The sequence below is a fragment of the Schistocerca piceifrons genome, chromosome X, assembly GCF_021461385.2.
Source record: "Schistocerca piceifrons isolate TAMUIC-IGC-003096 chromosome X, iqSchPice1.1, whole genome shotgun sequence".
Lineage (NCBI taxonomy): Eukaryota > Metazoa > Arthropoda > Insecta > Orthoptera > Acrididae > Schistocerca > Schistocerca piceifrons.
The window spans coordinates 881,254,492-881,276,240 of NC_060149.1; the positions used below are offsets into that span (position 1 = coordinate 881,254,492).

The 21,749-nt window shown below is 40.4% G+C and overlaps 1 protein-coding gene across 2 annotated transcripts in view; it reads left to right on the forward strand.

Moving 5' to 3' along the window:
- LOC124721699 (protein dispatched) overlaps window positions 1–21,749 on the forward strand; it is a 215,975-nt gene that overhangs the window by 81,603 nt on the left and 112,623 nt on the right. Inside the window, exons 5-6 of one of the 2 annotated variants that reach the window (XM_047246785.1) lie at window positions 17,652–17,792; window positions 21,450–21,609. The exons of the other annotated variant lie outside the window; for it this stretch is intronic. Of the exons in view, the coding sequence (XP_047102741.1) occupies window positions 17,652–17,792; window positions 21,450–21,609 (301 nt within the window). The remainder of the gene's footprint in view (window positions 1–17,651; window positions 17,793–21,449; window positions 21,610–21,749) is intronic. 2 annotated transcript variants of the gene reach the window in all.

A 21,749-nucleotide genomic window follows, 5' to 3' on the forward strand; every position in this document is an offset into this window, starting at 1 on the left:
TGGAGGTAGTGCCAGCCAGGATACTTTACCTCTCTTGCACATAGGTTGGCAGTGCATTAGCTTTTTCTAGCCAGAAATTGAAAGCTTATGATGATACTCAGTGTCTCTGTTTGGTCTAAACTATTTCTTGGAATACCTTGTACAGCTTGTGAGCTTGTGGTTATGCTGTACTTGGGAGGCAGTTTTATATTACTGTCACCAGAGTAAGCATGGCTCTGAGCACTATGGGACTTAACTTCTGAGGTCATCAGTCCCCTAGAACTTAGAACTACTTAAACCTAACTAACCTAAGGACATTACACACATCCAAGCCCGAGGCAGGATTCGAACCCGCGACCGTAGCAGTCCCGCGGTTCCGGACTGAGCACCTAGAACCGCGAGACCACCGCGGCCGGCAGAGTAAGCATGCTTAATAGCTCTGTAGTGATTACCACATGGTGCTGACCACCATTCTGAACCTCACACCTTCCTGAATACAGTGCACAGCCTGAGTTTGTTAGATGTCTTTTTCAGGAGAAGTTAGCCTAACTTGCAGCAAGCACAGTGACAGTATGCACTTACACAGTACAGACAGGAGAAGATAGCTCGAATTCCCACCACCAAAGCAACAGTGGTTTACAGTTCTGCTGACACTTCCACATATTCCATGTTACCATTTTAATGTGTTGCATATCCCAAGCTTTTATTACACTTGATGTAGTAACCCGCGCATTACTGCACCTCCGCCATCACTACCACGGTGTACGTCAATACATGCTTTTATTTGAGTAGCAAACCGTTTGGCTGCTCTGAGCCCCCACCAGAGGCTGCTGACCTTGGTCTGGTATTGTACTTATGCTGTGACTTAATAAATAGTTGGTTTCTTATAGCCGTGTCTTCTGTTGTGTTTGGAGCCAGAATGCAAATATCGATGAGTAGAACTTTTGTGTGCTCAACTTTAGTGACCTTTTTTTTTTGCTCATGTAACTCACCCATGTATGTGGTACTTAAGTCACTTTTCCAGCAGCAGGAACTTACTGCGGCCACCTTGGAAAAACTTGTGGCTACATTGACAGTTCAAGCTCAGATGCACCCACTGCAGTTTCTGCTGTATGATGACTCTGCTGAAGATAGAGAAGCTTATGAAAAATGACTCCGCCAGCACTTCGTTGCACTTAGGGTGATGGACAAAGAAACTTGTAAGGGCCGACCGGTGTGGCCGAGCAGTTCTAGGCGCTATAGTCTGGAACCGCGCAACAGTTACGGTCGCAGGTTCGAATCCTGCCTCGGGCATGGATATGTGTGATGTCCTTAGGTTAGTTAGGTTTAAGTAGTTCTAAGTTCTAGGGGACTGATGACCTCAGAAGTTAAGTCCCATAGGGCTCAGAGCCATTTGAACCATTTTGAAACTTGTAAGGCTTTGTGTTTATCACAGGTTTCTCCTCGCATTTAACAGTTGTCGTGTCAATTAGTCCCATTTCAGGAACCAGCATTACTCTCTTTTTTGTGACATGTACAGTTTGTTGTCTTCTTATCATCCCAATTGCACCCATGTCATGTCCTAAAATTTCGTTCCAATAGCACCACATTTCAGAAGCTTCTATCCTCCTCTTGTCTAAACTGTTTATTGTTCATGTTTCACTTCCATACATGACTACATTCCAGACAAATATCTTCAGAAAAGACTTTCTAATACTTAGGTCTATATTTAATGTTAACAAATTCCTTTTCTTCAGAAATGCCTTTTGTGCCATTGCCAGTCTACATTTTATATCCTGCCTACTTTGCTCATCATCAGTTTTTTGCTGCCCAAATAGCAAAACTTGTTTCTAATTTAGGTGTCTTGTTTCCTAAACTAATTCCCTCAGCATCATCTGATTTAATTAGGCTGCATTCCATTATCTTTGTCTTGCTTTTGTTGAGGTTCATCTTATATCTTGCTTTTGTTAAGGTTCATCTTATATCCCCCCCCCCCATGAACAATGGACCTTGCCGTTGGTGGGGAGGCTTGCGTACCTCAGCGATACAGATAGCCGTACCGTAGGTGCAACCACAATGGAGGGGCATCTGTTGAGAGGCCAGAGAAATGTGTGGTCCCTGAAGAGGGGCAGCAGCATTTTCAGTACTTGCACGGGCAACAGCCTGGATGATTGACTGATCTGGCCTTGCAACATTAACCAAAACGGCCTTGCTGTGCTGGTACTGCGAACAGCTGAAAGCGGGGAAACTACAGCCGTAATTTTTCCCGAGGGCATGCAGCTTTACTGTATGGTTAAATGATGAACGCGTCCTCTTGGGCAAAATATTCCGGAGGTAAAATGGTCCCCCATTTGGATCTCTTGGCAGGGCTACTCAGGAGGACGTTGTTATCAGGAGAAAGATAACTGGCGTTCTATGGGTCGGAGTGTGGAATTTCAGAACCCTTAATCAGGCAGGTAGGTTACAAAATTTAAAAAGGGAAATGGCTAGGTTAAAGTTAGATATAGTGGCAATTAGTGAAGTTCGGTGGCCGGAGGAACAAGACTTCTGGTCAGGTGAATACAGGGTTATAAATACAAAATTAAATAGGGGTAATGCAGGAGTAGGTTTAATAATGAACAAAAAATAGGAGTGCGGGTAAGCTACTACAAACAGCATAGTGAACACATTATTGTGGCCAAGATAAATACGAAGCCCACGCCTACCACAGTAGTAAAAGTTTATATGCCAACTAGCTCTGGAGATGACGAAGACATTGATAAAATGTATGATGAGATAAAGAAATTATTCAGATAGTGAAAGGAGACGAAAATTTAATAGTCTTGGGTGACTGGAATTCGACAGTAGAAAAAGGAAGAGAAGGAAACATAGTAGGTGAATATGGAATGGGAGTAATGAATGAAAGAGCAACCCGTTGAAAGAAGGTTGTATACATGGCAGAAGCCTGGAGATACTGGAAGGGTCCAGATAGATTATATAATGGCAAGACAGAGATTTAGGTACCAGGTTTGAAATTGTAAGACATTTCCAGGGGCAGATGTGGACTCCGTCCACAATCTATTGGTTATGAACTATAGATTAAAACTGAAGAAACTACAAAAAGGTGGGAATTTAAGGAGATGGGACCTGGATAAACTGACAGAACCAGAGGTTGTGGAAAGTTTCAGGGAGAGCATTAGGGAAAGATTGACAAGAATGGGGGAAAGAAATACAGTAGAAGAAGAATGGGTAACTTTGAGAGATGAAATAGTTAAGGCAGCAGAGGATCAAGCAGATAAAAAGACGAGGACTAATAGAAATCATTGGGTAACAGGAGAGATATTGAATTTAATTGATGAAAGGAGAAAATACAAAAATGCAGTAAATGAAGGAGCCAAAAGAAATACAAACGTCTCAGAAATGAGATTGACAGTAAGTGCAAAATGGCTAAGCAGGGTTGGCTAGAGGACAAATGTAAGGATGTAGAGGCATATATCTCCAGGGGTAGGATAGATACTGCCTATAGGAAAATTAAAGAGACCTTTGGAGAAAAGAGAGCCACTTGCATGAATATCAAGAGCTCAGATGGAAACCCAGTTCTAAGCAAAGAAGGGAAAGCAGAAAGGTGGAAGCAGTATATAGAGGGTCTATACAAGGGCGATGTTCTTGAGGGCAATATTATGGAAATGGAAGAGGATGTAGATGAAGACGAAATGGGAGATATGATAGTGTGTGAAGAGTTTGACAGAGCACTGAAAGACCTAAGTCGAAACAAGGCCCCGGGAGTAGACAACATTCCATTAGAATGTCTTGGGAGAGCCAGCCCTAACAAAACACTACTGTCTGGTGAGCAAGATGTATGAGACAGGCGAAATAATCTCAGACTTCAAGAAGAATGTAATACTTCCAATCCCAAAGAAAGCAGGTGTTGAGAGATGTGAAAATTACCGAACTATCAGTTTAATAAGCCACGGCAAGTGTGGGTACCTTGTCTGGGCTGCCGATGGGGCCTGATTTGTTGTTTGATGAGGAAGAATTGTTGTTTTCAACTTTGCACAGATGCAAAACAGACTACAGATGGTTTCTACATTACTGGCTCCACAATTGCATCCACAGTAGCTGTAAACCCAGTGCTTAAATAAGTGGTGTACAGTTATGACATGGGTGGCCTGACTCTCCACCAGACTGGGCATCCGATCCATTGCAGAACTTCTGTACTTTCAGTTATTGCCTTTCCATGTTAGGTGGTGTCATTCTCTTGTTGATGGAAGGGATATTTTAGGTGTTATGATTCCAGCAACATTGCGTAGGGAGGTTGAGGCCTGTTTTGTCAGTGTCATGGGGGAGCCTCCAGCCTGCAACTAGTGTTAAGATCACCAGGTGACACCGTGCACTAGACACTTTTTGATTATTGGTCGTTGATGCATTTTCCAAGTTTCTTTCTGTTGCGTATTGTCCAGCTACTACAGCAAACGTGACTGACAAGGCACTGTCAAAATATTTTTCTGTCGGAGGCCTAACTTATATAGTAGTTTCAGACAATGGTCCTCAATTATTGGCTCAGTCCTTTAAAGATATTTGTTCATGAAATGACAACCACCATGTCGTGGCAACTCCCTTTCATCTGAATCCAGTGGCGAGGCAGAAATTTTCATGTAAACTTTCAAAATGCAAATGTGCAGGTATGTCATGGAATTTGCAGAGGCCCATATGTTTTTTCTCAGTTCTTACAGAACTACTCCAATCGGGCTGCTATGGACACCGCTTCATCTGCTGCAATTGAATAGGCATCGTGCAGCGGTAACGATGTTATCACAGCTTGCACCCGGAACTTCAGGCTGGCAGTCTGGGTCCTGAGGTTCAGAGACATCTACGTTAGATTCCAGGCATCATCCACAGCCAGCTTGGGTGCCATGTGTTCATAGTATGTATCGACAGGTGCCTTGTGGCCCTCCACTAAACCACCTGTGCCCTTGGTTGGGCACAGACCCCTCCCTGCAGACCACCCAGTGGACACCTCTCCCACCGTCTTCACAGTTCAGGGTGGGCAGCATGCCACCCATGCTGTGCCCACCCACCCTCCCGATGTTGTATCCGTCTGCTCCGCCAGTGGACCAGCCCCATACAGACAATGCGGCTTGGCCTCTCGGCACCCCTGCGGTGCCTTGTCATGCAGAACAGAAAGGGATTAGGGCATTATTGGCACGCCCACTGGTACCTTCTACACTGATGCAGGTGCTGTCAACACTGACACTGATGTCTGTCATCCACCGGTGGGCGCCACATGTGTTACCTCCAGATGCCTTGGTTCCCCAGCTCACAGCACCTAGAGAAGAGTCTGACATTGATATGACCCCTCGGTATCAGGTGCCGACGTTGTCCGCCTGCTCTCCTGGAGGGGCAAAAGGTGCGCTTGTCTTCACTCGCACCACTTCCATTCTTACTCACTGGTTCGCGTGGACCAGAAACTCCTCGCACCCAAGACAACCACTTCATGCAGTATGGATGTGGCAACAATGTGCATGCTGCAGAGGAGTTGGCCTGTGGTTGCCCCCCCCCCCCCCCCTCCCTTCCCAAGGTAGGAGTGATGTAGTAAGCTGTACATACGGCCGTGTCTTTTATTGTGTTCAGAGCCAGAACACTGGGGACTTGAGAAATTATCTTTGATCTGCCACAATGAAAAATAACATCTTGCTCTTCTTTCATTGAGTACTCAAAGTCATCTGTTGATACACAACCTTGCATTTCTGGCATGCATCCCAATGAATGAATGTTAACTTTTACTTTGAATTTTAGTTTCTAATCTCTTCATTCAATGCAATCACCATAACCTGATGTTTCTTAGTCTAGTTTCTCCACTGTCTTTTATGTGGAAGTTTCATGAATCTGAATGAGATAGTGTGACACATTTACCTTACTTTTTTTCTTTTTTGTACCTGATAACTTACTTGCTATTTTACTATTACTGGCTTTATCTTTCTGCACAAAGAAATGCCACAGTAAAATACTTGTTTCTAAAATACTGGACCTGGTTTCATCCTAGTTTGCCTTTAAATTGGCCCAGTTGAGGCTGACTCTAAATTGTACCATTGGCAGGTCTGTTTCTTATCGTTTGTCAAAATTTAGCCAGAATTATCCTGAAAAATGACCAAATTGTGTCACTTCTGGTGAGTATATACAGTTAACTCACTCACTCTTTCACCCAGCTGCTTGTAGTCTTCTCAGTTCATCTGCCACTAATAACAAAATAAATAAGAAAAACAGGCAAACAAACACATTGCAAGAACTGCACAGACAGTTCTAATGATGTCTAAGTCTTCTTGAATGATGTCTTAAATGTTCATAATTACAGGAATCGTGTTTTAAATTAATAAGGAAAGGTAATTTACCATTCTTACAAACATATATGCTTTTGTTAAGTAACTGTTTATTTGTAAACTAAGCTGCTCTACAATGATCAAAATGCATATTATTATTATTATTATTGTTATTATTGTTCCATGCCACTCAGTATGTGTGTGTGATAACTTAAAACCCCTTTCATTACAATCCATACTTTTTGTTATGAATTAATTTTGCACAAAGGAGCAAGTACACATCATATGTTTTAAATATCAGGATATGATCATAATTCACTAATTACCTCAACTGGTGTTATTTTGTACTTTATCAGGTATTACACACACACACACACACACACACACACACACACACACACACACACACACATTCATTTGTTATTTGCTGAATATCGGTTTAAATTGATCAAGATGTAATCAATATTATATTATAAAAGTAAGTGTACAGTTCGTGTGCCACTAAAACTCAGAAATGAGTCCCAGGACGATGGAGGGAGTTGTATGGTGTGGCAGCCCTGTATCCCCCGTCCATGAAGAAGCTTCCCATTTTTACCTTAAGGAGGGTAGGACGTCGAACGAGCCGACTTGGAGCAGGAGAGTCATCACAGGACATTTTAATTTTCAGTGTCTATACTTTTACAAATAAATTCATAAAACTTTGTCAGCATCACCAGGAAGGATTCAGGATCATTGCAGTGGAAGTTCGAAAACATAACAAAATAATTTTTTTTACATGTGAAATTTCATCATTTTTTCACTTACTAATGGCTGCATTTGTTGCTATAGGTACACTTTTCTTCATAAGTTAGAGAGATTCTTCGATGGATTTTGCACAGTGTACATACCATACATACAAGTGTATGAAACTGTAGAATTTATTTAATTTATGAAAAAACAAATGATCTATTGTACACTCCTGGAAATGGAAAAAAGAACACATTGACACCGGTGTGTCAGACCCACCATACTTGCTCCGGACACTGCGAGAGGGCTGTACAAGCAATGATCACATGCACGGCACAGCGGACACACCAGGAACCGCGGTGTTGGCCGTCGAATGGCGCTAGCTGCGCAGCATTTGTGCACCGCCGCCGTCAGTGTCAGCCAGTTTGCCGTGGCATACGGAGCTCCATCGCAGTCTTTAACACTGGTAGCATGCCGCGACAGCGTGGACGTGAACCGTATGTGCAGTTGACGGACTTTGAGCGAGGGCGTATAGTGGGCATGCGGGAGGCCGGGTGGACGTACCGCCGAATTACTCAACACGTGGGGCGTGAGGTCTCCACAGTACAGCGACGCACGGATGCACGCCAAGACCGTAGGATCCTACGCAGTGCCGTAGGGGACCGCACCGCCACTTCCCAGCAAATTAGGGACACTGTTGCTCCTGGGGTATCGGCGAGGACCATTCGCAACCGTCTCCATGAAGCTGGGCTACGGTCCCGCACACCGTTAGGCCGTCTTCCGCTCACGCCCCAACATCGTGCAGCCCGCCTCCAGTGGTGTCGCGACAGGCGTGAATGGAGGGACGAATGGAGACGTGTCGTCTTCAGCGATGAGAGTCGCTTCTGCCTTGGTGCCAATGATGGTCGTATGCGTGTTTGGCGCCGTGCAGGTGAGCGCCACAATCAGGACTGCATACGATCGAGGCACACAGGGCCAACACCCGGCATCATGGTGTGGGGAGCGATCTCCTACACTGGCCGTACACCACTGGTGATCGTCGAGGGGACACTGAATAGTGCACGGTGCATCCAAACCGTCATCGAACCCATCGTGCTACCATTCCTAGACCGGCAAGGGATCTTGCTGTTCCAACAGGACAATGCACGTCCGCATGTATCCCGTGCCACCCAACGTGCTCTAGAAGGTGTAAGTCAACTACCCTGGCCAGCAAGATCTCCGGATCTGTCCCCCATTGAGCATGTTTGGGACTGGATGAAGCGTCGTCTCACGCGGTCTGCACGTCCAGCACGAACGCTGGTCCAACTGAGGCGCCAGGTGGAAATGGCATGGCAAGCCGTTCCACAGGACTACATCCAGCATCTCTACGATCGTCTCCATTGCTGCGAAAGGTGGATATACACTGTACTAGTGCCGACATTGTGCATGCTCTGTTGCCTGTGTCTATGTGCCTGTGGTTCTGTCAGTGTGATCATGTGATGTATCTGACCCCAGGAATGTGTCAATAAAGTTTCCCCTTCCTGGGACAATGAATTCATGGTGTTCTTATTTCAATTTCCAGGAGTGTATTTTAAACTTTGTTCTTAGAAAAAACACAAATTTTGTAGTTAATTACCTCAATTTTTACCACAGTTTTTAATAGATTTGGAAAATTTTAGAGTTTCTTACACCTTTAAGAATGGTTTGTATGCTGTGCAAAATTCATTGAACCATCTCTCTTACTTATGAAGAAAAGTGTACCTATAGCAACAAATGCTGCCATTAGTAAGTGAAAAAAATGATGAAATTTCACATGTAAAAAAAATTACTTTGTTAGGTTTTCGAACTTCCACTGCTATGAGTGTGAATTCTGAATCCTTCCTGGTCATGCTAACAAAGTTTTATGAATTAATTAATAAAAGTATAGGCACTGGAAATTAAAATGTCCTGTGGTGCCTCTCCTGCTCCAAGTCAGCCCGTTTGATGTCCTCCCCCCCTTAAGGGCGTGCTTTTGAAGATATAAGGGCCACGAAGTTTATCCCTCTAGAAATTTCTGGAACATTCCAGAACATTCAATAGTATTCGAGAACATCCAGAACATTCGAGAGTATGTGAGAGAATTCCACAACATTCTAGCATGTTCCGGAATGTTCTACAATGATATGGGATGTTCTGGAATATTTGGGAATAGTTTGAAACATTTGGGAGGATTCCAGAATGTTCAGAAACATCCCAGATCGTTGTGGATCATTACAGAACACACTCAAATGTTTCGCCACTGGTGGGGCTGCTCATTGGTAGGGGTGTACAAAGCAAGACCCATTGTGGCTTGGACGTCATTTTCTTGTCAGTGACAAAGGGAGAAACCAAAAACGCAGTGCAGTGAGTGAATAAAAACAAAGCGGTACAGTGACTGAATATAAATCGAAAATAAAACATCAGGAGTGTGTGAAGCATACTTAGTGTATTTGTCAATAAAAAGTTGATTTGGTTTATATTTTAGACAATGCCCAAACATAAAAGAGGATGAGATCTAGCCAGTTCTGAAGTGAAACAGTGAAAACAAAAAGAACAGCAAAACAAGAAACAGGCGAAGACCATGAAGCACATTTAAGTTCCCAACGAATGACAATGAGAACTGTGAGAAGCAGAGAAATGGAAGAATAGCAAAATGAACGGATTGAAGACTCAAGAATTGTGACACAATCTTATAATAAAAGACTGCAAACTAAAGCCAGCCATGAAAATATCACCCTACGAGAAGTGCGGACGAGGATAACAGTACAACCTAACAAATGAAGCATTCCACTGTGACCCAACAAAAGAATATAACAAACACAAACACGTCATAATTGGAAAAATGGATAACATCTGCTACTTTTGCAATACGAAAAAATTCAGTAGAGAAACACCAGGATTCTGTTGCATGAATGGAAAAATTCGATTACCACCACTGGAAGCACCTCGGCTGGAAGTTTTACATTACATGACCAGGGAAACTGTAGTATCAAAACACTTTCTTCAAAATATAAAAGCCTATATCACCTACTTCTAAATGACTACTTTCGGTGTCACTTCAATCAACACTAACAGAGATGAAATCGATTATGTTTTTTCCATCTGAAGACAAATCTGTCACAACATGCGATCATTTTGGTGTCACTTCAATCAACACTAACAGAGATGAAATCGATTATGTTTTTTCCATCTGAAGACAAATCTGTCACAACATGCGATCATTATTACGACTACCCAACAAAGATCATAAATTTCTGTAAGTATATTTAATTGGAAATGAAGAAACAGAAATTGGTCAACTATGCACAAATATTAGAGGATTGACGCGGGATGTAGTCAAAGATGTACAGAGGATGTTACACAAATACAGTCAACTGATTCGCATATTCAAAACAGCACTAGACTAAACGATTTCTGATTACTATAAAGTTATAATTTCAGCCGACAAAACACCACATGGAGAACACAAACGTCGATGTAATGCACCTCAAATAGATGACGTCACCATCGTGATTGTGGACAATGAAAACACAATCTGTGACATAATCATACAGCTAAGAAGAGGAGGACTGCAAAGCATTGCAGAGACACGCCATGATGCCCTTCAATATCCATTAATATTTCTGTGCAGAGAGGACAGGTATCATTTTACTGTAAAAGAAATCCAACGTTAAACAGGTGTAGAAACAAACAAAAAAAGTCACTTTCAAGGAGTTTGGTGCTTACTGCTTAATGATCAGTGACGCTGCCTGGTAGATATGTGTGCAAAAATAGAAGTGGAAAAGATGCTTTACATAACACTGAATCAGAAGAAACTACACTCGAAAGAAATCGTCCACCTTTGAGTTGCTGTCATAAATGACAGAAACATTGACAACGTTGGAACAATGCTAATCTTACTCTCATCATACGTAGCAAGTCCGAGACACATGCACAAATACACTCAAGTTGCCATGACCTGCATAAGAAAACATAGTTTTGGAGATATGTCATCATGAACATTAAGCACAAGAGCAGATTCTGTGCTGTACGGGCATGGGCGCACAGCTATAAATAAATGCCTGGCCAATGCTGGTTTTCTCTGCTAGTAAATTTAAAAAAAGAAGTTACAGTTCAGTAAGTTTTGGTTCCATTAATTTAAATAATTGTTCAAATCAGTGTGTAATAAACTTCAACTATTAGCATTTCTTTTAAATTTTATTCCTCATTTTATTAATATTACTGTAGGAGATAACAAATGTATTTGGCCAGTGGTATAAGGCCTGTGTTCAAATCACAGTCAACTTCCATGCACATGGGTTCCAATCTCACATTTCACTTCAAACAGGATGTTACTGACATGTATCTGCTGCTGCTTTGTTGCTCCTAAGCTCTAGAAGACTCACAAATATACAGCAGCTAAATAAATAAACAAACATATTTTTGTTTGCCACAACTGCTAATGGTAGGGAAGGATGGGAGTACAGCAATCAGTTGCAATCCCATTGGTTTGCTATTACTCTTGCATATACTGATTTCAGCAAGAGTAATAAAAAACCGATTGTGACTGATTGCTGTATTCCTATCCTTCTTACTTACCATAATATACAGTCGCTGTACACTACAGTACCCTATGGAGTCAAAGTTGGTAACAACTGCTAATTTTTTTCTTCTACTAACATTCATGATCGTATTATGTTCATCTTCAGGTGACAAGCATACATTGTAATGTTATATAATGAAATTGGTACAAGAAACATTCTTGCATGTGATTGTCTATGGTGATGTTGATGAGTTCCTTTATACTGGAACACCAAGTGCATTGGAGCATATCAACAAGTAAAGGAATAAAGGCATATACAATACTCATCTACAAAGCATTAAACCTAGTAGGTTTTTGGTTGGCAGCTAATATAAACATAATACACAAAGCAGTTTCCTTTTGTAGAGTTGTACTGCACTTTTTGTTTTGTTAAGAGAATATACTCCTCTATTTGTTAGGCTTCAGTGTAGGTAGCTGTGCGGGGTAGCTGTGTGGTCTAAGGCACCTTGCCGCAGTTCACGCGGCTATCCCCGTCGGAGGTTTGAGTCCTCCCTCGGGTGTGGGTCTGTCTGTGTTGTCCTTAGCTTAAGTTAGTTTAAGTCAGATTAAGTACCGTATTTACTCGAATCTAAGCCGCACTTTTTTTCCGGTTTTTGTAATCCAAAAAACCGCCTGCGGCTTAAAATCGAGTGCAAAGCAAGCGGAAGTACTGAAAAATGTTGGTGGGTGCCGCCATAACTTATTTCAGCAGTCGAATATATGTAGCGCTACACAGGCATGCTTTGTAGGCACAGAGATAAATACTGGTGCCAAAACCTCTGCATCAGTAAATAAATTTAAAAAGAAAAAGGCGGAAGATGAGCTTTTTTCTCTGCCCCGAGTTTCGACCACTGCATTTTCATACATCATCCAACGAAGTAAATACAAATTCCGTATTGTTCATCTTCGAATGTAGCAGCATTTCAATGTACTACGAAAACCCGACTGGCAAGACTGTTTGGGATGTTTGTCAATATGGCCAACTCTACGTTCTGGATTTTTTGCTATCTGTGAGAAGAGATGGTTGCTAATAGGAACTTTTATAAATTGTGAATCACATGCAGTATTCTCATCACCTTAAGAATAATATGAATATAAACATTTTGCCATGTATTGTTTCGTGTTTGCTGCTATCTCATTTAAATCCTGTCTGCCTAAACCACAAAACTAGAGTGAGACAACAGCAAACACGGAAGAATATAATATCATGTCATGTTTATATTCGTATTATTCTTATGCTTAACAGTGATACAGTCAGAAATGAAGCACGGCAATTGACTAGATTTTTAAATCTAAGATGACTCTAATTTCTGTGCAGAATGTAATGTACTAAAGAGGCGCCTGCAAAGATTTTCAGATGGAGAAAAATTTTCGCTAAACTCTCGTTCAGAACATCATCTATCATACGCAGTCTATTATTTGGTTCTTGTTGATCATTTTTATATATATATATATATATATATATATATATATATATATATATATATATATATATATATATATTTAAAGCGGCGGTAGAGCGCACAAAAGCAAACCATGCCACGAGCGGCGACAGGCCGTAAACACGCACTATCAGAGTGCGACAAACAATGCATGACACAGTACAGTAATGCATTTTCAGCTTAGAGTGACATAAACACTTATAACAAAGAAAACTGCGCTTATCAGATCAAAGAAAAATAAGCAATCAATTCAAACCAGACAAAGCACGTGAAAAAGGAAGGGTACCCGTATAAATACGGACGGAGCACCAGACGCATGGCAATGGTTACCCAGTAAAGCGTAACTGCTAAGCTTACGACTCGAACCAAACTACTGTAGCTGTATCATCATTCATTCGACCTAAATAGTCTCTCGTATTACAATGGACCAACTTTGTTTCGATTTGGAGATGCGGCCTAAAACTTTTCTCTCCCCTTGAATTTTGAGTCTTAAATTTCAGGAGCGGCTTAGATTCGGGAAATTTTTTTCCCCTTGATTTCGAGTCTCATTTTTCAGGTGCAGCTTAGATTCGAGTGCAGCTTAGATTTGAGTAAATATGGTAGTGTGTAAGCCTAGGGACTGATGACTTTAGCAGTTTGGTCCCATAGGACCTTACCACAAATTTCCAAATTTCAGTGTAGGTGCTGTCCTGGTACAATGAAGCTCTGTCATGAAACCATAGGAAATTATAATTACAAATTTGACCAGGTGCTTGTAACATACAACTGCCACAAAAATAATTTTTGCAGTCTTTTGTGATGCCATCAGCAAAATTATGAGGCATTGCTAGCAAACAGAAGGAGCGTGAAGAAATTGCTTATGAAAGGGCAACAAAGTGCCAAAAGTGGAATGTGCGAGAAATGTTGAGCTGCAAATGTTTTTAATCTGTGGATACTCCGGCTTAAAGAACTGCAAGAAAGATGAAAATAGAAAATTTTGCTACATCTACAGCTTGGCTCTGTGGGTTTAGCAGGCCTGCTGGACCAGGAAAATTGTAGCAGACTTGATGGCGTGATATGGAAAAGTGTAACGTATTTAATTCCAACAAATATGGACTGTTTTTCAAACTTATGACTGATGAGTCTTATATTGCATAAAGTGAATCTTGCCATGGTGGGAAGCTCTGTAAATATGGAGTGATGCTACTCGCTACTGCCAGTGCTGTTGAGATGTGGAAACTGAAGTTGTTCATCAGTGGTAAAGCTGAAAATCCCCCTTGCTTCAAAAATGTGTTTGTTGTGATGCAAGTGTAAAAATCAGTGATGAGCCTGGATGACAGGTGTATAATCTCCTCCCTCATAATACAACCAGCAAACTTCATCTCACAGATCAAGGAATTATAAAAGTGTCAAAACGAAATTATTGGAAGTCCATTGTTCAGCAGTATCTACAACACATTAATGTGCCATAATCTGAGAAGTTGCTGAATCTCCTTGATATATTGAGCTTTATTCCATCTGCGTGGGATTCTGTGAATTGTCAGGTCACTGAAAATTGGTTACAGAAGCTGAAGTTTTTAAGGTAGCATATTCTGGAATTTTTGGGGAAATGTTTCGCAGGAGAGCTTCTGTAAAGTTTGGAAGGTAGGAGGCGAGATACTGGCAGAAGTAAAGCTGTGAGTACCGGGCGTGAGTCGTGCTTCGGTAGCTCAGATGGTAGAGCACTTGCCCGCAAAAGGCAATGGTCCTGAGTTCGAGTCTTGGTCGGGTACACAGTTTTAATCTGCCAGGAAGTTTCATATCAGCGCACACTCCGCTGCAGAGTGAAAATCTCATTCTGGAAACATCCCCCAGGCTGTGGCTAAGCCATGTCTCCGCTATATCCTTTCTTTCAGGAGTGCTAGTTCTGCAAGTTTTGCAGGAGAGCTTCTGTAAAGTTTGGAAGGTAGGAGACGAGATACTGGCAGAAGTAAAGCTGTGAGTACCGGGCGTGAGTCGTGCTTCGGTAGCTCAGATGGTAGAGCACTTGCCCGCGAAAGGCAATGGTCCCGAGTTCGAGTCTCGGTCGGGCACACAGTTTTAATCTGCCAGGAAGTTTCATGTTTTTATAGTTTACACAATGGACTGGGCAAAATATTTGTCATAGACATGTGTAGGGCCAAACATCAAGGTTAATGATTCTGACGATGAAGTCTGGCAGGAAGTTCATGGAAAAACTCTGCAGTACCCACTTTGGAGACTTGGTGGTGATGTTACAACTCTTCCTCCAACTGGTGGCTGCTCTCATCAGACTGGTGCTAAGCACAAACACTGGAATGTGTGGCTTATGTGCTCTCGATGAACTCCGTTGCTGCCAGTGAAGAGTTGGAGAACTGCTGAAAATGAATTCTTGGCTCCACTGGATGATGAAATCTGCTGCTGACTCACTGGGGCACAAGTTATGAAACTGTGCAGATTGATCACGTAACACGATGATTGGATGAGGCTGTTAGTGATAATGTGTGTTACGTTCGTTGGCTACCCAAGTGGGTCAATTTCATCATCTTGCCTGACTGGTGCCTGTGATGAAGTGTGACGAAATAGTGTAATTGCTGCTGGCAACCTCCGTGGACAACTGCCAAAATGCTCACCGCGTGGGGTCACACACAGGTGTAGACTGTGTTGACATACCACCATCAGGAATGGTGGACAACCTGGCTGGGGCAGTAGCATGAGGCACAACAATTTTATTATGTTAATTAATTAAACTCTGATTGTAATTTTTTATTTATTTCTTTTTATAATATATGAAATCCCTTTGTGTAGATCCATATTTACGTTACTTCGTACAGAAGCAGGGCAATATGTCACTGAAAATCTCTTCTTGGTTAAGATGTTGTCGTGTTTAATGCACATTTTTCTTTTGGAGCTGTGAAGAGCATGTAAACAAGATCTTGCTGTAATATTACTGCACATGCCTGCCACCTGAACATAATGTGCTCATAACTGCTAGTGGAACGAAACACTAAATTAGCGGCTGTGGTGAAGAAGAATGAGTTGATTTATGAATTATTCAGTGGCTGTGGAGCATGATGTGCATTGAATCTAGTTCTGTGATATGCTTTATGTCCTCATCACAATTCTGGATGTCAGTACTTTCCACTTGAAATACAATTTTATTCTCACCATTGCATTATTGTATGGTATAGAAAGGAACAGTCAGTTCAGAAACCTGTTAAAATCACAAATAGGCAAAAACCTATTCAAATATCTTTGACTTCCAACTATCTTTGGTATCTTTTTCCTCATTTTTCCCTTATTTCCTCATAATAGATGAAAGCACCTAAGTCTGTGGAAAAAGTTCTCTGGCCCCTCACTGCTATTTCCAACCACCCCCAACTGATAGCTATTTCTTCTCTGAAGAAGGAACTTACTGTTCTGAAAGCTTGGTATACTGTGTTCTGTTTTAAATGTTTCTGTTTGCTGTACTGACCGTTGTATCCTGTATGAGGCAGGATAACTTTTTAACATGCTGATCTTTCTTCCCTGAATTACTGTAATAGTTATATAAGCTAGGACTTCAGCACTACTGTAGGTTTAGTTCGGCAGCTGCATATGGGTGCAGTAATTCTTCTGTACTTTTTCCATAAAGGCATTAGTGAAAATGTTTGATACATTTAATCTGTACGATTGGCTGAGGCTGCTGGCAATAATATGTGTCCCTCGGCTGTCAAAGTGGGATGATGTCATTTTGTCACCTGATTTGTGCCCGTGATGAGGCACAGTGAAATAATGTGCTGCTGGTGACCTCTATGGACAACTGCCATAGCAATTTCTAGTGACATATTGACTGCATTTATAAGAAGTGACATAAATTTGGATCTGCGCAAAGGGATTACAGTTATTATAAAAAGAAATAAATGCAGTATTACAATAAAAGTTGAAATAAATCTGGCAATAAAATTAGTAGATCTTACGCCAGTATCCTTGCTGGGTTGTCCACTCTTCCACTTGTCCTGCTGTGATATGTCTTACTTTACTGAGTTGAATCATATTGTCATTACATTATGTATTTGACAGGATAGTCTTGTTTAATGAAGCAAGTCATTCCTGAACATGGTGTGTTTGAGCTGCACTTTGTCTTATCAGATCTTCAATGTTGTTTCCTTCTGGCTTGTGTGGGCTCACCCAGCCAGCTGTAGTGGGCTCACAGTTTAACATCTAATATGGAATCTGACAGCAGTTCAGCTTGATTTTTTGAATATACAAAGAACTGTCACAGATAAATGGCAAGAAAGGCGGTCTAGGACCACTTTGCGATCATTCCTTGGACATTATAATTTGAAGCCTGGCACTTACCTTCATTCCATACTAGCATTGAGATGTGTGACATCACAACCAGATCTGAATGCTTCTCATTCTCTGTAATACTAAACACTGTCTGCTGAATTGTCATCATTTTCTCACATAGTGCTTCATAGGAAGTTGCCATGTGACTTAAGTAAAACTGTTGTGTTGTTCAGTATTGTGAAACCTTTTGGTCTGTAGATGTGGTAGTTTTGTAATAATGTACACATTGTGCTGTGTGAAGTTCTGTGCCAGCACACATAACAAAATTACACTACAAATAACACTGTTATTCACATAAGTAGGAGAGTTAACTCATGAATGTTTTTCTGATTCTATAGTAATTGTAACTGTTTTTCCACATAGGGTCAGAAGGTCAACAGAACTGAAATTAACAGAAACGTTATAGCTAAAGTTATTTATTCAGCTGATGAAAGTACATACAATGCAAATGAAATACCAGATAAACTTGAGGATACAGGAAAAATTTCTGCAGTGTATTCAGTGGTAAGATGTTTCTCTTTTATGGCAATGATATAAAAGTAATGATGAAATGAATAATTAGCTGTGTATTTTCAAATGCTGCATCCTTGGTGGCTCTTATCCACTTAATTCCCCTGGAATGTGATTATACACTGCTGTAACATGCAGCACCCTCTTTAGACTTCTAGTGAAGTAGTAGAAAATTAGATGCATGTTTCACCACATGTTGCCATAGATTATTAGCATTCAGATGCTAACATTGAACAATCTGGTCTTTACTGTTTGTTTCCTTCCTGTTTTTGCTAAGTTCCCGATTTTAGTATTCCTTCTTTTGTATATTTCCGGCATGATTCTTGTTTCTTTGTTTCATATTTTGTCACATCAGTGTATTTTGAGATAATCTCATTCTCTTTTATTTCATTTTTACCTTCTACCTTTTCCCATAGGCTTTTATCTTTTCTTGTATGCTCTGTCTTATTTTTATCTTTATTTATTTTTAGTAATTGACCTTTCAGACTGTTGTTTGTGTATACACATCTATTCCTCTTTCCATACTGTACATTATACAGAACACCTTTTGTACCATAGGTGGTAACATTTGCAAAAATTAATAATCAGTATGTTACATCCATTATTTAATTTCCAGTTAGGCATGTCCATATTAAGTCTGTCTCCTTAGATTTCAGATACATGGCTCTGCAATCACTTTTTCTTCATATTATTTTGGTAAATAATGCTAATTTGTGTGCCGTTATTTTGTGTACATGTGTTTTAATTGATGACCCCAAGCTTTAACTTAAAGTTAATAGGTTTGAAAAAATATTAATGCAAAATAAAATTGGTAACAGAAGGGACTGAGACCATTATGAGTTAATAAATCCTGTGGGAAGGTGTCATATGGAGGATTGTGTGTGTGGACTGTGTATGAAACTGATTTAGCTGTATACAGAAAAAATAATATAGATGTAGAAGAGATTCCAGGAGGTTTTTGCATGTATTGCACATAACAACCAATAACTTGTAAGTGTGCATATTTCAGAATCATACCACCTGCTGTATGCTTATGATCACAGTAAAAATGTAGGTTGCTGCATATCTCAGCTAGAATGACAGCCTGGGCAATGGAGACCTGAGATTGCTGCCAGTGCTGCTTAATCACTATATTTGAAGGCACAGTTCACTACTAATAATACTGTGCAATCTGACAGAAGAAATTTCCTCAAGAAAATTACAGAAAATGAAGAATTTGTCAAAGAAATAGAGGATACTGTATGAGTATGGTGTAGGACTACTGAATGATTTCTCTAGTAAATGGCATACACTCTTCATTCAGATGTATAGGATAATTACAGATTATTGAAGCTGTTTCACCAGTGAACTATAACTGTATTTTGTAACATAACATTGTAAAGCTTTATGACAGTATAGAGGAACAACAAGGTTTTATTTTGAAATATTTTCTACTCGATTCCACCCTGGGCTGATTTAAGGCCCAAGCAACACAAGCCACTGCTTGGGGTTCAAGCTGAAATGGTTGCAAGAGGCAGCACAATTGCAAGATTTCTATACAGGACATATCAGAATTAGTTACAGCTGCTTGGGACACCAAGCTGAGAGGGGCACCAGGTGCAGCGAAGTGAAAGATTTTTATACTGTGCATATCACAGTTAGCAGTGAAAACTGACACTGATGAAAGTTTATGAGGGGAAAGGGGCACCAAGTGAAAAGTCATTTGTATGGGAAAACTGTTCTTGAACCAGACCTGATTGGACCACAGTACATCAGTTAGTAGTTAGTAAAGGTAACAGTAGACAAAGATAAGTTTTACATTGTACTTGAATGTCATTTGTATTCATTTGTTACAACAGACAAAAACAGCAATGACACTTCAGAACTTGGTTTCATAAATTTGTCATGTGTATGTACAGTTTATAGCCACTGGATTCATCTGTAAGGCAAATTTATTGGGTCAGCTACCGGTGACTAAAAAAAGGTGGAACATATGTGGAAGAATTTTCTTTGTTGCTCAGTGAGGTTCACAAACTTAGTAAGTAGAAAGCTGAACATTCAGTAACCAAGCATTGGAAATATCTTACAAAACAAATTAAGCAGAAATTTTGGCACTCAAAATTGCTACACCCTCTTATACATGAGGTCAAAGTAAATCACTTTCAGTTTTCTACACAAAAGCAGCAGTATATCAAAGAGGATGATTCGTTTGAGTAAATTGTCCTAGTGATGAAGTAACATGTGTTTTGAATTGTACAGTAAAGAGATACGTGGTTTGAATCTATAGCACAGAAAATTCCAATAGTGATGAAGCAACATGTGTTTTGAATTGAACAGTAAACAGATACGTGATACTGTGTGATGTCACAGTTTAAAGTTTATGGCCACTTTTTCTTCGTGATTACAGGTCATGTGTATCTGAACATACTGTAAAATTATTGCATGCCACAATATGTGATCAACAATTTGGATTTCACTTAACGGTAGGATTGGGGGTTCTTATGCATGACACAGGTAACTGATGGATTAGTAGTAGTGGGAACAGTGATCAGAAATTTTGATCACCTGGTGTAACCTCACCCAATTTCATTGTGTGAGGTTGTGTGGGGCATTCAGTGTTTGTGGCATTTTACCAACAGACACAACAAAATAACAAACCTAAATCAACAATGCTTTGAATAAATTGGTAAGGAAACATTAGCTCACATGCAGGATAAACTTGATTATACATGCAGTATCGAAGACTTTCCAGGAAGACAGTGACCACCTTTTGAGTATATCTGTATTACTAGAAAGTTCTGCACTACATTATCAAAACTATAACTATGGTATATTACTGAAACTGCTTCTATCATTTGTTCTATCCCTTTATTGTTGGGTGGCTTTAACACATGGGTCCTCTTCATACACCACAGATTTTAATGTGGCCTCCAGCATAAGTGAATGACAAGTAGTAAAACAGTTCTCAGTCTGAAGATTGTTTTGAATACCACAGTGCTTTACTAAGCATGGTCCTGCTGGGAGATGGTGTGTTGTTGCTTTCCTCCAACCTTTGAACTGAATTTGACAGCCAGTTATAGGGGAACCTATAGTTTAACTTCAGTTTCAAACCACAGTGTCACTTGGCATTTTTCACATCAACAAACGTAGCCAGAAGTGAAAGAAGTGATAACAGACAGATAAAAATCCTAGTATTGACTGGGAACTGAACGTGCGACCTTTGGACTTGTAGTCTGGCATTTTATGACTGAAGTACCGAGCCAGACAAGTGAATGATAAGACTTGCAAATGAATTAATCCTCTTTATTAAATCCACAGAAATGGTACCAAGTACATAATTTGGCTTGGAATATGAGCATGTGTTGAAAATAGCCAACAAGATAATGGATGAGAATCCAAAATTTTGAATTTTGTGTTAATGTCTTTGCTACTTTCACTGTTTTCATACTATAGCTTCTAAGTAAGTGTTTTAAACATGTTGTTATTGGTCAGATTGTGGTGGAAGCTTTGTTTTATGTCTTTGTTGTTTAACAGCTCATGATTAGATTACATAAATAATGTTCACATTCCATTGGGACTTCTAACAAATACATTATTGCTTGACTCTTTTGTGATGTTCATAAATGGAATGCTATTTTACTCTTTTTCTGTTTAACTGTATTTTGAATGCAGTTTGTGCAGAATGAACATCAAATTGAGACAGAACCACCAGTGGAAGACGAATGGGAAACATTAACTCACTTGGGAGAAGATCCTAAGAGACATGGAAGTGGCAGCGATCATAAAAATCATGTGCACTTGGCTAGTGATGGTTTTTTCTGTTCTGCTCCAAGTAAGTATATTGATATGTCAGTAAATACAGTGTTGTTTCAGTATATTAGTGGAATTTTACAAATTTTCTTTCTTTCGTGACAGTTTGCTTATGCTTCACCTGCTGTTTAAAGGTGCGCGTAAGGAAAAGAAAACAAGCAT